This window comes from Triplophysa rosa, linkage group LG17, assembly GCF_024868665.1.
Source record: "Triplophysa rosa linkage group LG17, Trosa_1v2, whole genome shotgun sequence".
Lineage (NCBI taxonomy): Eukaryota > Metazoa > Chordata > Actinopteri > Cypriniformes > Nemacheilidae > Triplophysa > Triplophysa rosa.
The window spans coordinates 3,056,892-3,070,174 of record NC_079906.1 but is presented as its reverse complement, the minus strand read 5'-3'; the positions used below and the strand labels follow the sequence as shown (position 1 = coordinate 3,070,174).

At 44.5% G+C, this 13,283-nt stretch overlaps 1 protein-coding gene across 6 annotated transcripts in view; it reads right to left on the bottom strand.

The window, feature by feature from the left end:
* agtpbp1 (ATP/GTP binding carboxypeptidase 1) overlaps window positions 1-13,283 on the bottom strand; it is a 96,503-nt gene that overhangs the window by 23,387 nt on the left and 59,833 nt on the right. For all 6 annotated transcript variants that reach the window (XM_057356158.1, XM_057356156.1, XM_057356155.1 and 3 more), the window contains 5 exons: window positions 7,837-7,930; window positions 7,664-7,701; window positions 6,856-7,064; window positions 6,581-6,758; window positions 6,356-6,444 (listed from right to left, as the gene is read on the bottom strand). In XM_057356158.1, the coding sequence (XP_057212141.1) occupies window positions 6,356-6,444; window positions 6,581-6,758; window positions 6,856-7,064; window positions 7,664-7,701; window positions 7,837-7,930 (608 nt within the window). The remainder of the gene's footprint in view (window positions 1-6,355; window positions 6,445-6,580; window positions 6,759-6,855; window positions 7,065-7,663; window positions 7,702-7,836; window positions 7,931-13,283) is intronic.

The following is a 13,283-nucleotide window of genomic DNA, read 5'->3' as shown; positions in this document are numbered from 1 at the left end:
TAACTAAACTCAGAGCATTTCCTAAGATGATCTAGAACATCTGCAGTGCTCTCTTAAATGAAATAAATGAAATTTCTGCAAGCCCACGTCTCTGTGTCTGACAGGTAACGCGCATGTTGCTGTGTCTGACGAACAGGTCGCGCGGGAGCGCGCATATGGCGGGCATTTATCATTGCTGGCAAACAATATGACACATTTGCAGTTTTGATTGTATAGATAAATTAATATCCACTTCATCCAACACTCTTTGTGTTCTGCGTGTTCTTAAGTTTCGTGCTACGAGGAGTGAGTAATCCTGCTTCAGATGATTCAGATCGTGCTGTGAAGTGAACAAATCATTTGAACTGATTCATTAGCCTATTCAAATGATTTTTCCCATTGTTCAATTAATGCTTTCAAAAGAATCGACTCAAAAGAATCGATCACTCGGGAATGCCCGTAAAAAGAGACGACAACCTTGAAATCAACAACGCGTTTTAAAAAGCATATTTTAAAATGAAGGAACGTCACACAATGTAAGTTATGTAACTAAGTAAAAGTACAGATTTTCTATTAGAAATTTACTCAAGTAAGAGTAAAAGTACACACTTTTAATTTTACTTAAAAAGTACATATTTTCCAAAATGTTACTCAAGTAAATGTAACGAAGTAAATGTAGAGCGTTACTACCCACCTCTGCTCATCACCATCCTGTATGAGGCCAATAAGTGTGGTGTCGTCTGCGAACTTCATAAGTCTGACAGAAGGGTCCTGGGCAGTGCAGACATTTGTGTACAGGGAGAAGAGCAGTGGGGAGAGAACGCACCCCTGGGGGGCGCAAGTGCTGATTGTGCGGGTGCTGGATGTGAGTTTCCCCATTCTCACTAACTGCTGCCTGTCTGTCAGAAAGCTGGTGATCCACTGACAGATAGAGCCAGGAACAGATAGCTGGGTTAACTTTGTCTGGAGCAGTGATGGGATGATGGTGTTGAAAGCAGAGCTGAAGTTCACAAACAGGATCCTCACATAGGTCCCTGGTCTATCCAGATGTTTCAGGACAAAATGCAGCCCCATGTTAACTGCATCCTCAACAGACCTGTTTGCTCTGTAGGCAAACTGCAGGGGGTCCAGTAAGGGTTCTGTGATGTCCTTCAGATAAGCCAGTACCAGTCTCTCGAATGACTTCCATGACCACAGATGTGAGAACGACGGGTCTGTAGTCATTCAGTCCTGTGATTTTGGGTTTCTTTGGGATGGGGATTATGGTGGAGCGCTTGAAACAGGAAGGAACTGTGCACAGCTCCAGTGATCTGTTGAAGATCTGTGAGAAGATGAAGGCCAGTTGAATAGCACAGCTTTTAAGACAGGCTGGGGAGATACCATCTGGGCCTGGTGCTTTTCTTGTCTTTTGTCCTAAAGACTCGGCACACATCCTCTTCACTGATCTTAAGTGCAGGAGGTGGGGTGACTGAAGGTGATAGGTGTTGTGTAGAGAGAATGTCAGAGTTGGTGTGAGGTGTAAACTTAGCATTTTCAAATCTGCAGTAAAAGTCATTCAGATCATTGACCAGGTGTTGATTGCCTGCAAAATTGGGGGATGGTGGCTTGTAGTTGGTGATGTCTTTAAGGCCTTTCCACACAGAAGCAGGGTCGTTGGCTGAAAACCGGTTTTCCAACTTTTTAGAGTAGTTTCTCTTAGCCACTCTGATCTCCTTTGTCAATGTGTTCCTAGCCTGGATTATCCTGCTGCTGATTATCTCCTGCACCTGATCACCATTACCTAGACTCTATATATAGAGGGTATGCATTGACATCAATTTCCCACGTGAACACCACGTAAACACCACATGAAGGAGTGTGGACTCGCCCACACACCATCTGCAGAGGGTGAGCTGAGGCTGTGCTATACCTCATAGACTTCCATTCAGAAATTCTTCTCCCGTCATCATCAGATCTGTATACCTGTGAAGAATTACCCAAGAAAATTTGGGGGTTGTGGACCTTGTCCCAGGTTGAAGAGGCCATCTGCAATGTGTTTCTGTATCCGATGACACTGCCACAGACGCTGTCTGCAAAGACTGTTACCCTGCTTCTGATGCCACGGCCATGGAGGCCGTCTGCAAGGTCTATGTTCCTGTTTCTGATGCCACGGAGGCCACCTGCAAAGGCTGTTCTGATCAAGGTCAGTGGATGCAGTGAGATCTTTCCTGGAAGGAACTATGGAGTGCTGATCAGGGCAAATTGACCTTCCTCTTGCACGCTGTAGCTGACCTATTACCAACTCTGTAGCAAAGGTGAGAATCGGTCCTGAAAGCTGTATGGAGCAACTTTGTGCACCCTGAATCATATTCTGACAGGATGTCCTAAAGCTCTGGGAGAAGGTCGTTACAGTTGGAGACATGACAAGGTTCACACCGAAATTGCCAAATGGGTAGACTTTCAGAGGGTTAAAGCCAATGAACATCAAGTACCACCGCTCAGAGGAATAAGTTTCCTAAAGGTAGGGCAGTCGTGGCCTAATGGTTAGAGAGTCGGACTTGTGACCAGAAGGTTGCCGGTTCGATTCCCAGGGTAACGACTGAGGTGCCCTTGAGCAAGGCACCAACCCTACTTGCTCCCCGGGCACTGGTGGATCCGGGTGTACGTGTGTTCACCACTTGCTGTGCGTGTGTTCACTACTCTCTGGATGGGTTAAATGCAGAGGTCACATTTCGGGTATGGGTTACCATATCTGACTAATAGGTCTCCTTCACTTCACTAAAGGAAGGAGATAAAGTTCCCAAAGAACTGACAGCCGCATCCTAACCAAACGCGATGCGATTCCTGCGATAAGCAATTTGTTTGTCCATACCGAACGCGAAAAAGGGGCGGGACGCGACAATCAATCACAAAACACAGCCAATCAGAACAGTTTTCCTCTGTCCACGCAGCCTCGTATGCTGCAGCTGAAGTGCACAAAGAGAAATGCGTCCTGTTCTCATAGCTTCAGTTATGCCTCACCAGATGCTATGCTAAAATTTTAGAATCTAAACGTATGTAATCAAACTTATATAGCCTGTCCTCATCCATGTTTGGCGATTAATATTCATGAGGTGCAGAACTTGCATCGAATGAGACCGCTGTGTGGGCGGAGCAGTCAGCCGCAACGTCGCAGAAATAGAAACCGTTTCTAAAATAAAAACGGCCATTGCTCGTCGCGCAGCGCTGTCACGGCTGGTTAGGACAAAACTTCTGGTTAACATGGAAAAGATACCTTTTATCGTGTGTAGTCACGTCGCGTTTGGTTAGGACGACTGGGAAATGTATGTTGACCTTAAAAAAAGAAGTCTTCCCAGAACAGGTTGCGGTAACTACACTTCGACCAGATATGATTCTGCTCTCTAGGAGTGCTAAAACCATCCTGGTAGTTAAGGTCACTGTGCCCTGGGAAGACGTGCTAGCTATTTCGCATGAATTGAAAAAAGCAAAGTATCAAGATTTGATCGACGAGGCTTTGATTAAAGGATGGAGTACAGACCTGTTCCCTTTCGAAGTTGGTTGACGTGGCTTTCCGACTTCATCTATGCAGTATTTCTTACAGAAGATTGAGGTGGAACCTAAAAGATTGAAGAAGGCCATAGGGGCCATGGTTGTGGTTAAAGTGTCATGAAACCTCCCCTTTCAACTACATTCTACCTCACTGTCGTTTTTGAAAAATGCAATTAAAATGGGCGTGAACGCTGTGAGAAGAAGAGACGTTAAAAACTGGCGAAGGTTCCGGCATGGGGGACGGGCACTCCAATCACAAGGCGCTGTCATGAATAATTAGGAGAAATGTCTTCTCATTGGTCAAGAAAACACAGTCTCATGAATAATAATTAGACACCGATGCGTCATCGATGTACTGTAGTACATCGCCACGTCACATCCTTTGACGTTGGCCAGATGAGGATTTTAAACCCGGAAGACAAAAATAGCTAAAAAAAAAGCTAGAAATTAACTAGTTTTCTCTACTGTAATAATTTACAGTTGCTAACATTGTTTTCTATGATGTGCAACACAACCAATTTTGTTTACATCTAAATAAATGTTGTTTAGTGTTTCGTGGCTCTTTAATAAAGGATCGGAGTTGGAACCCCTCTGCAGGTGAAGGTTAATTGATCTTTGCTGCCCCGCTCAGGCGAAGCGTACAGGTTAAGGAGCGAAACGCTCATGACCCTGAGATACCTGCTGAAGATGCAGAGGGTTTTCCAACAATCTCTCAGACCAGGTCATCAGTTGCCAATAGTGGATTACACCGTACTTGCTTCTGCCATTACTGCTTGTCGCAAAGCATCATTGATGTTTATTTTACCTTTGCTATACTTACCTGTTTGTTTACCTGCCTGTGTTTTGTAAGAGACTTACCTGTTATACCTGGAATACTTATTTGTTTATGGAACTTCTGCCTGTTTATGGAATACTTACCTGTTTTTTGGATTATTTCCTGAAATAGCTTTCCTGTAGCTCAGTGGTTAGAGCATGGCGCTAACAACGCCAAGGTCATGGGTTCGATCCCAGGGATTGCACATAATTAGAAACAAATGTATAGTATAATGTATTGTAAGTCGCTTTGATAAAAGCGTCTGCCAAATACGTAAATGTAAATGAAATTTATTACCATCAGTAAAAAAACGGCTTTATTTACTGGTCTGGGTATTTTGTAACCTTGCCTAGAATTTACAGAAATGTACTTTTGGTATTTTGTCAAGATGATTCTTGTGGTCTTAACCTGGGGTGCTTTTAAAACAGTACTATATCAATTCTATACAGTTTTTTAGTTCTTATTTGGTCCAAGTCATCCATTTCAAACACATTTTTCAAAAAAATATTTTGTTTTTTTATGAAAGAAATTACTATGTTGGCACAACTGAATTATCTTTAAATAACTAACTCCAAACTCCAAAAATTCAACCATATGCCCTTAATACACAACATTTAAACTTTATTAAAACTTAAACTTTATACTAATTACGTGTATTTAAAGTTGTTTATTTGCAAAAACAAATTTAAAAAATGTAAAAAAACCATGTTTTTTTATTGTGCATTCCAATTAAAGGTATATTTCACTGGCAAATCAAAATTTCCCATATTTGACTCACCCTCAAGGCATCCTGACTGAATATGACTTTCTTCTTGAAGAATAATGCAGTCGAAGTTATAATACCAGGTATCATTTTACTTCTAAGCCGTAGAATGGTGGTGAATGGGCGTTGACTTTTTGAAGCTCCAAAAAGTGCATCCATCGATCAAAGAACTGCTCGACACAGCTCTGTGGTCTTAACAAAGGTCTTCTGAAGTGAATCGTTGTGTTTGTTTAAGAGAAATATCCATATTGACAGCGCTATTAACGTTGATGTCTAGCTTCCGTTATCCCTCGGCTGCATGTAAACCTGAGGCTTGTTTTTCCGCTAAATGACGGTGACGAAAGCTCCCGCATAGAGGAGGCGGCATCCTATTGGAACAAAATGAAAAATGCCGCGTCCGTCACCGGAACTTACGACACAACTGCGTCATTTGCCGGAAAAACAAGCCTCAGGTTCACGTGCAGTCGAGGGATAACGAAAGCTAGGCATCAACGTTAATTGCGCTGTCAATATGGATATTCGGATTACTTCGACTGCATTATTCTTCAAGAAGAAAGTCATATTCATTCAGGATGCCTTGAGGGTGAGTAAAACATGGGGAAATTTTGATTTGCCGGTGAAATATCCCTTTAATATCAATCAAACTGCAGTTGGGTTGTTTTGATTAAGTAATATTAAGTAAAAAAACACACAGCTAAAATAACACAATAAAAACATAATAAAAAAACAACATGAGTGCTAAGCTGTATCCCTGATCATTGTGCCGAGCAAATTATTTCCTACATACATTCCAATAAAAACACAGATGTTTATAATAATGATATAATAAGTATTTTTGTAATAAGGTTAGTGTGTCACAGTTCTATGTAACTTCTTTGTGTTCTGTTCAAGTGTGATCTTGTTTTTTAGTTTGTTTGGTGTATCTCCTTGTTCTCTTGTGTTCTTAGAATTATCATTCAATTTATTGATTTACAATTACATTTGATCTGAAGATTTCTCTGTGAAATATATCCATATATATATAATATACAGTATAAGTTTCATGTAGCTTAAACAGTAGAGCATTTTATTTGAAATGCAAAAGTCAGGGAACACACATACTGATTAAAAATGTATAGACTACATACACAGTAAGTTGCTTTTGATAAAAGCATTTGCCCAATGCACACGTCAATGTCAAATTATATCAAATTATTACGCTCTCTAGATATCAGTGTTACTGAAAAGTCCATATGGGTCAGCCATTAGGATAGATATGTTGATGGTTGTACCTGGCTTTTGTGCCCGGTTTCATCCTCCTCATTTTCTGTGTCAATCTCAGTGGTTTCATTCTCATCGCTCTCATCAACGACATCATCCACTGACATGAAAGACACAGAAATACATATCCAAGATTTTCTCACATACAACAACAATGTATATTTAAAACAGTTTATTATCAATAGCAATACTTCAGAGTGTGGCAAGAAATATTAATGAACATATGTATGTTTTACCTTCTGGAGGTTGGCTGTACAGCTGTGCCACTGGTCCTCCAGCTGGTATGTGTGGTAGCGGGTGTTGATATACACTCTTAATTGTTGGCAGTGGTAGGCGATTCTTTGGAAAGCATTTCCTCATAATTACACTGGATGCATTGACCAATGGATCCAGTGTCCGGACAGGCAGGCATTCCTAAACAGATCACATTTATTTTTTTACATTTACTAGCCCAAACTGTAGCAAAGCTATTTGGCACGTTATACAGTAATTAAAGTTGTAACACTCATACAGTGGATGTGTTATAAAGGATCCTCATCCCGTTTGCATCTACGAAGGCCTTTCTCCCAAGCTTAATGGCTGTGAGGTTTTTGATGCACCCTAAAATGCTTTTGCGAATGATCAAGTGGCAGTGACGAATGTCGTTGCGATGCCAGTCTTGGTAGATGGCGAGTAGAGTGGGCAGATAACCTCTGTCCACTGTCCGCCGGGCATTCATTTCTAGAGAGCACACATACAAGAAATATTACGAATGTAAATTCAAACAAAAGCGCAAAAAAATGTGTAATTTAAAATATTATCAACAGAAAAATAGAAGTTGTACAAGTTCCAGTCCTTGAATCTGATGTTCCAAGAGTGCTGTGATGTGATATTGCTTTAGCTGTATAGACAATATACTGTAACACAGTGGCCTACAGTACAATACTAAAAGATAACCAACTGTGTCAGACCAATGTGAATTAGCCTTAAAATGTTCAGAACTTTAGAAAGATTATTTTCAAAACGTACAAATGATTTAAAATATATATTTTTTTTCCATCAAGTAAATTATTAAAATAGATTTTAATGAAATTTTAGGACCATTCATATTTGATGCTTAAGCTATATTACTTTTAGCACAATTTACATTTATGCATTTGGTGGCCACTCCAAAGCGACTCAACAGTGTATTGTTCGCACTCCTAATGTAAGACACTACCAATTGAGCTACAAGAACACTTAAGTAATAATTAAGAACATTTTCTCTAAATTCTGGACACATTTTGTGGTGATATGACATGGACATGTTTTTATGCAATCCACGTAAAGAGGTATCTTACTGGACTTCAGTAACGCCGCCAGCGTATCCAAGGCCACCCTGTTTTAGAAAAGAAAAAACAAAACATGGTGTTGAACATCATCACACTTTCGTTTTCATAGTATGAGGATAATTTAGTGATCTATACCATTTAAAATGTAATTTAGATACAGTAGTAAACATGAACACACATACTTGAGCAGAGTGGTGCTCTTCTTGCTGTAAGGTCCAATAATTTCGAACAGGAGATCCAAAGCGCCACTTTTACCCAGCGACACAGCATTTACCACTATAGGTGAAAAAGGCAAGAACTGCATGATTGAAACTTTAACTAGATATACTACTTAAGGGATAGTTCACGCAAAAATAACAATTCCGTCATCATTTACTCACAATCTGTATACATTTCGTTGTTCAGCTCAACACAAAGAAAATATTTGAAAGAATGTCTGTAATGAAACAGTTCTGGGGCACTATTAAAGGCGCAGTTCTTGATTAACAGCGGCCACTAGCGTTGTATTATAGATTTGCAACAAATCGCTCAGTCCAAACACAACGGTGGCCATCATAGTACAAAACGATGTCGTTCTCATGTTGACGCAGGGAAGAGATCATGCGGGCATTAGAAAGACTGTAGAAAGAGCGATGTATTATTTATTACATAAAAAGTTCTGTGGGTTTTAAGTATAAAAAGAAGGATAAAAGTCAGGCAGGAGCTAGGACCTGCGTTAATATTATAAAGACTTTCCAGCAGAGACACGTTAGGACCCACAGTACTAAGGCTTTTAGCAGAGATACTCAGATATCGATGGAGATACTATCCAGCAGAGAGTCGTTGGAGAGAAAGATCGTCTTAGAATCAACCCCGAGGAGGTTGCTTTGATTCGGATAAGTATGTGAGTAACATTGGTTTTTCTGTTTGTTAGAACCAAGATATGTTGTTGTTTATGTTCTAATATTAGCTGTGTGATGGACAGTGTTGGGAGTTATGCGTTACAAAAGTAATGCATTACAGTAACATATTACTTTTTGCTGTAACGCAGTAGTGTAAGGCATTACTAATCAATTTTCAGTAATATTTTACTCGGTACATGTTCAGTAATGCTTGCATTACAACAAACTTTTCGCCCGAGAGACATTAACAAATCAAAAATCCCGCAAGTAAGTTCTATTTCCTGTTTGTGAATAGACGCGTGTGGTGTCATTCATCTCCATCTGGCTGGTCGAACTATTTTGTATTGTAACGCGGCATGATTTCTGTCACGATCACACGTGGAGGAAGAACCCAAGTGCAGGCAGCGGGAATGCAGGGGTAACAAATACTTTTATTTTATTAAATAATAAAACAAACACCCTCGATGGGGAAAAACTAAACAAATGCAAAATACCAGAAAACAAAGACTTCCCACGGGGGGGCAAAAATAAACTAACAAACCAAATGGCGACACAACGTCTCAAACAAAAACACGGCAGGGTAAAAACACAAGAAACTCACAGACTACGGACAAGGCTAGGGACAGGAACGGGAACACTGAACGCAAGTACATACACAATCCACGAGCACAGGACAAAGAAACATGAGGGCATTTTAAAGGCAAGACAAACGAGGGATAATGACACAGGGCAGGGGGGAAACATTAGACACGGCAGGGAAGCAATACATGAAACGAGAGGGGCGGGGCCAATGACAAGACACGAGAAAACACATGGAGTGTCAAAAGATAAACACCCCATGGTTTTCTCACACAAAACCAAAGGCTTTGTCACGGCTCTGCCACAAGACCAAGAAAACCATGACAAGATAAGGCAGAGCCGTGACAGATTTCAGTCTCTGAGCTAAAGGTCTGAGGCTATTGGCCCCACCCGGTTCGCTGTAAGCGCCAGTGTTGCCAGGGTCGCGATTTTACCGCACAATTGGGCTTTTTTGAAAATGTAGTTGCGGGAAAAATTATGGAGCTGCGGGTTGCGGGTTTTTGGGCTACTTTCATAATGTACTGCGGCCGCCAAAATGTTTATTTATATTCTAAGGATAAATGTTAATTGATGAGATTCTTAATGTGTATTCATACTCAGATGAATACCTGGCAACTCCAGGACCGGACCCGTTCTCAACCGGACCCGTTCTCAAAAGTGTGGGGAACGAGTGTCTGACAGACAGGCTACAGTACAGGGAGGGACGCGGGAGCTCAGCTCAACCAAAGAGGAAAATATAGCGGTGGTATTAGACAATGCATCCGAATTATGCTTTTAATGTTTCACAAGGTGCATGTCACGTTGCACAATGAAAGAAATCACGCGTGAGTGTACAACAGTTGATTCTTCCGGCTGCCAAATATCACGCTTGAGCAGCGCTATAAGCAGTCTAGAACAACTAAAACATTGACGTGTTTGTACACATTATACATATGCAATATAGTTAACCATGCTTATTTCTTAAGCAAGTTTTTGCATGTCTTACGAAGAGAAAACACGTTTCTCGTCCATTTCCGTGCGTGGCCTCGAGCACACATGGGATCTTTTTTAAAGGGACACTCCACCCAAAAACGAAAATTCTGTTATGGATTACTCACCCTCTAGTTGTTCCAAACCTGTCACGGTCCCACCGTCTTGTTTATGAAATTCTAGTCGTGTGGTGGGATCGGGACAGAGTTCTTGGGTTTTATGTGGGAAGACCATGAGATGTTTATGCCTCTCATGTGTTTTTCCAGTGTCTCGTCTCTGTTCCCGCCATCTCGTTTCCTCGTTATCCTTCCCTGAGTGTTTAATGTCCCACACCTGCCCCATGTCGTTATCCCTTGTTTGTGTTCCTATATATACCCTCATGTTTCTTTGTCCTGTGCTCGTGGATTGTTCTTATGTACCGTGTATTGTGTTCATGCCTGTCGTCTTGATTCCGTGCCTTGTCCAGTGTTCCTGTTTCCAGCCTTGTCCTTGTTCCGTGAGTCTTGTGGTCTACCCTGTTGTGTCTTTGATTTAAGACGTTTGGTCGTGTCCTTTAGTTTAGTTTTACTGTTCTTGTCTTTTGCCCCCTCGTGGGAAGTCTTTTATTTCAAGTTTGTTTCTTAGTTTAGTTCCTGTTTTATACCCCCTTCGTGGGTTTTGTTTTGTGTGTTTTTGTAAATAATTATTTTCTGTTAACCCCTTCACTGCCTGCCTGCGCTTGGGTTCTCTCTCGCCATTCGCTTCATGACAGAATCCACGAGCCAGAACTGAACCCAGCAGGCAGCATGTCCACCCGACGATCCCGTCAGGCTCACCTCCTCTGCAGCCACCGTCAGGGAGATGACAATATATGAACTATGTTGACCGCTTCCTAAAGGCTGCAGAGGAGGCAGTTTATACAGAGCAGGTGGTTTTTGGGGAGGCGGAACTCCGGTCCTGTTCAACGGTGGCCTCAGGGACCCTCTGTCCGGGCGGAGATGAGGATGCTGAGACCACTGGACTTCGAGTGCACGGTGAGATATGCCATGAACCGCCCGGAGTCCAGGGTCTCAGCCCAACCCAATCCATCTCCCCTACCCGCGATCCCGAGGGTCGCGTCATGGAGATCGGGGTCATCGGCATGGCCGCACCGTCCGCCTCTTCCCCCAGCAGCTCCTCCTCCACCATAGCATCCGAGGCGGCGAGACGAAGGGAGTCTGGGACTCCCCGTCCGACTCCTCCGGTGCGGAGCTTATCGGGTCTCCCATCGCTTCGCTCCAGCCGGCCACACGTCCGTGGGCCGGGCGAAGAAGAAGAGGAAGAGGAGGGAGATGCGAACTGCCCAGCCGGGATCCAGCCGGCGATCCAGTCCGGTGCAGCCGGATCCAGTCCGGTGCAGCCGGCATCCAGTCCAGTGCAGCCGGCACCAGTCCGGTGCAGCCGGCATCCAGTCCGGTGGTCCAGCCGGCGTCCAGTCCGGTCCAGTCGGTGTCCAGCGTGTCCAGTCGTGTCCAGTCGTGTCCAGTCTTTGTCCAGTCTGTGTCCAGTCTTTGTCAGTCTTGTGTCCAGCCTGTGTCCAGTCTTGTGTCCAGCCCTGAGTCCAGTCCGGTGCAGCCGGCGTCCAGTCCGGTGATCCAGCCGGCGTCCAGTCCGGTGGTCCAGCCGGCGTCCAGTCCGGTGAGCCAGCCGGCGTCCAGTCCGGTGATCCGCCGGCGTCCAGTCCGGTGATCCAGCCGGGCGTCCAGTCCTGTGATCCAGTCGCGTCCAGCCGGTGTCCAGTGCGTCCGGTGGTACCAGTCCGGGCGTCCAGTCCGGTGGTCCTGCCGGCGTCCAGTCCGGTGTCCAGCCGGCGTCCAGTCCTGGAGGTCCAGCCGGCGTCCAGTCCGATGATCCAGCCTGGCGTCCAGTCCGGTGATCCAGCCGGCGTCAAGTCCGCTGATCCAGCCGGCGCCCAGCCGGTGTAACCTTCCAGCCGGCTCCCAGCCGCGTCAAGCTTCCCGGCCTTCCAGCCGGCGTCAAGCCATGTCCAGCCGGCCTTCCAGCCGGCGTCAAGCCATGTCCAGCCGGCCTTCCAGCCGGCGTCAAGCCCTGTCCAGCCGGCCTTCCAGCCGGCGTCAAGCCCTGTCCAGCCGGCCTTCCAGCCGGCGTCAAGCCCTGTCCAGCCGGCCTTCCAGCCGGCGTCAAGCCATGTCCAGCCGGCCTTCCAGCCGGCGTCAAGCCATGTCCAGCCGGCCTTCCAGCCGGCGTCAAGCCATGTCCAGCCGGCCTTCCAGCCGGCGTCAAGCCCTGTCCAGCCGGTCCCTGGGAGACTCCCAGGGTCAAAGACTGTTCCTCCCACGGGACTTTCCTAAGTCCCCCAGGACTCAGCGCCCTCGAGCGCAGCCGGGGACTGGGACTTTCCCCACCCACCATTTGGACTGCCTCCTATGGCTCTTGTTTGCCCACCCCCCCTCCCATGTTTGTTATTCTTGATTGCTCACCCCATCCCTTAGTCTTGTTGTCTGTCTCCCCTTGTCTATGTTCACCATGTTTGTTTGGTTTTTGTCTTTGTCCAGTCTGCGTGTCTTCGTAGTCAACCCCTTGGTGACACCTGGAGGTGTCATTAAGGGGGGGGGCTCTGTCACGGTCCCACCGTCTTGTTTATGAAATTCTAGTCGTGTGGTGGGATCGGGGCAGAGTTCCTTGGGTTTTATGTGGGAAGCCATGAGATGTTTATGTTCCTCTCATGTGTTTTTCCAGTGTCTCGTCTCTGTTCCCGCCATCTCGTTTCCTCGTTATCCTTCCCTGAGTGTTTAATGTCCCACACCTGCCCCATGTCGTTATCCCTTGTTTGTGTTCCTATATATACCCTCATGTTTCTTTGTCCTGTGCTCGTGGATTGTTCTTATGTACCTTTGTGTTCATGCCTGTCGTCTTGATTCCGTGCCTTGTCCAGTGTTCCTGTTTCCAGCCTTGTCCTTGTTCCGTGAGTCTTGTGGTCTACCCTGTTGTGTTTTTGATTTAAGACGTTTGGTCGTGTCCTTTAGTTTAGTTTAGTGTTCTTGTTTTCATTTTGCCCCCTCGTGGGAAGTCTTTTATTTCAAGTTTGTTTCTTAGTTTAGTTCCTGTTTTATACCCCCTCGTGGGTTTTGTTTTGTGTGTTTTTGTAATAAATATTTTCTGTTAACCCCTTCACTGCCTGCCTGCGCTTGGGTTCTTCTCTGCACCACAATCGTGACAAA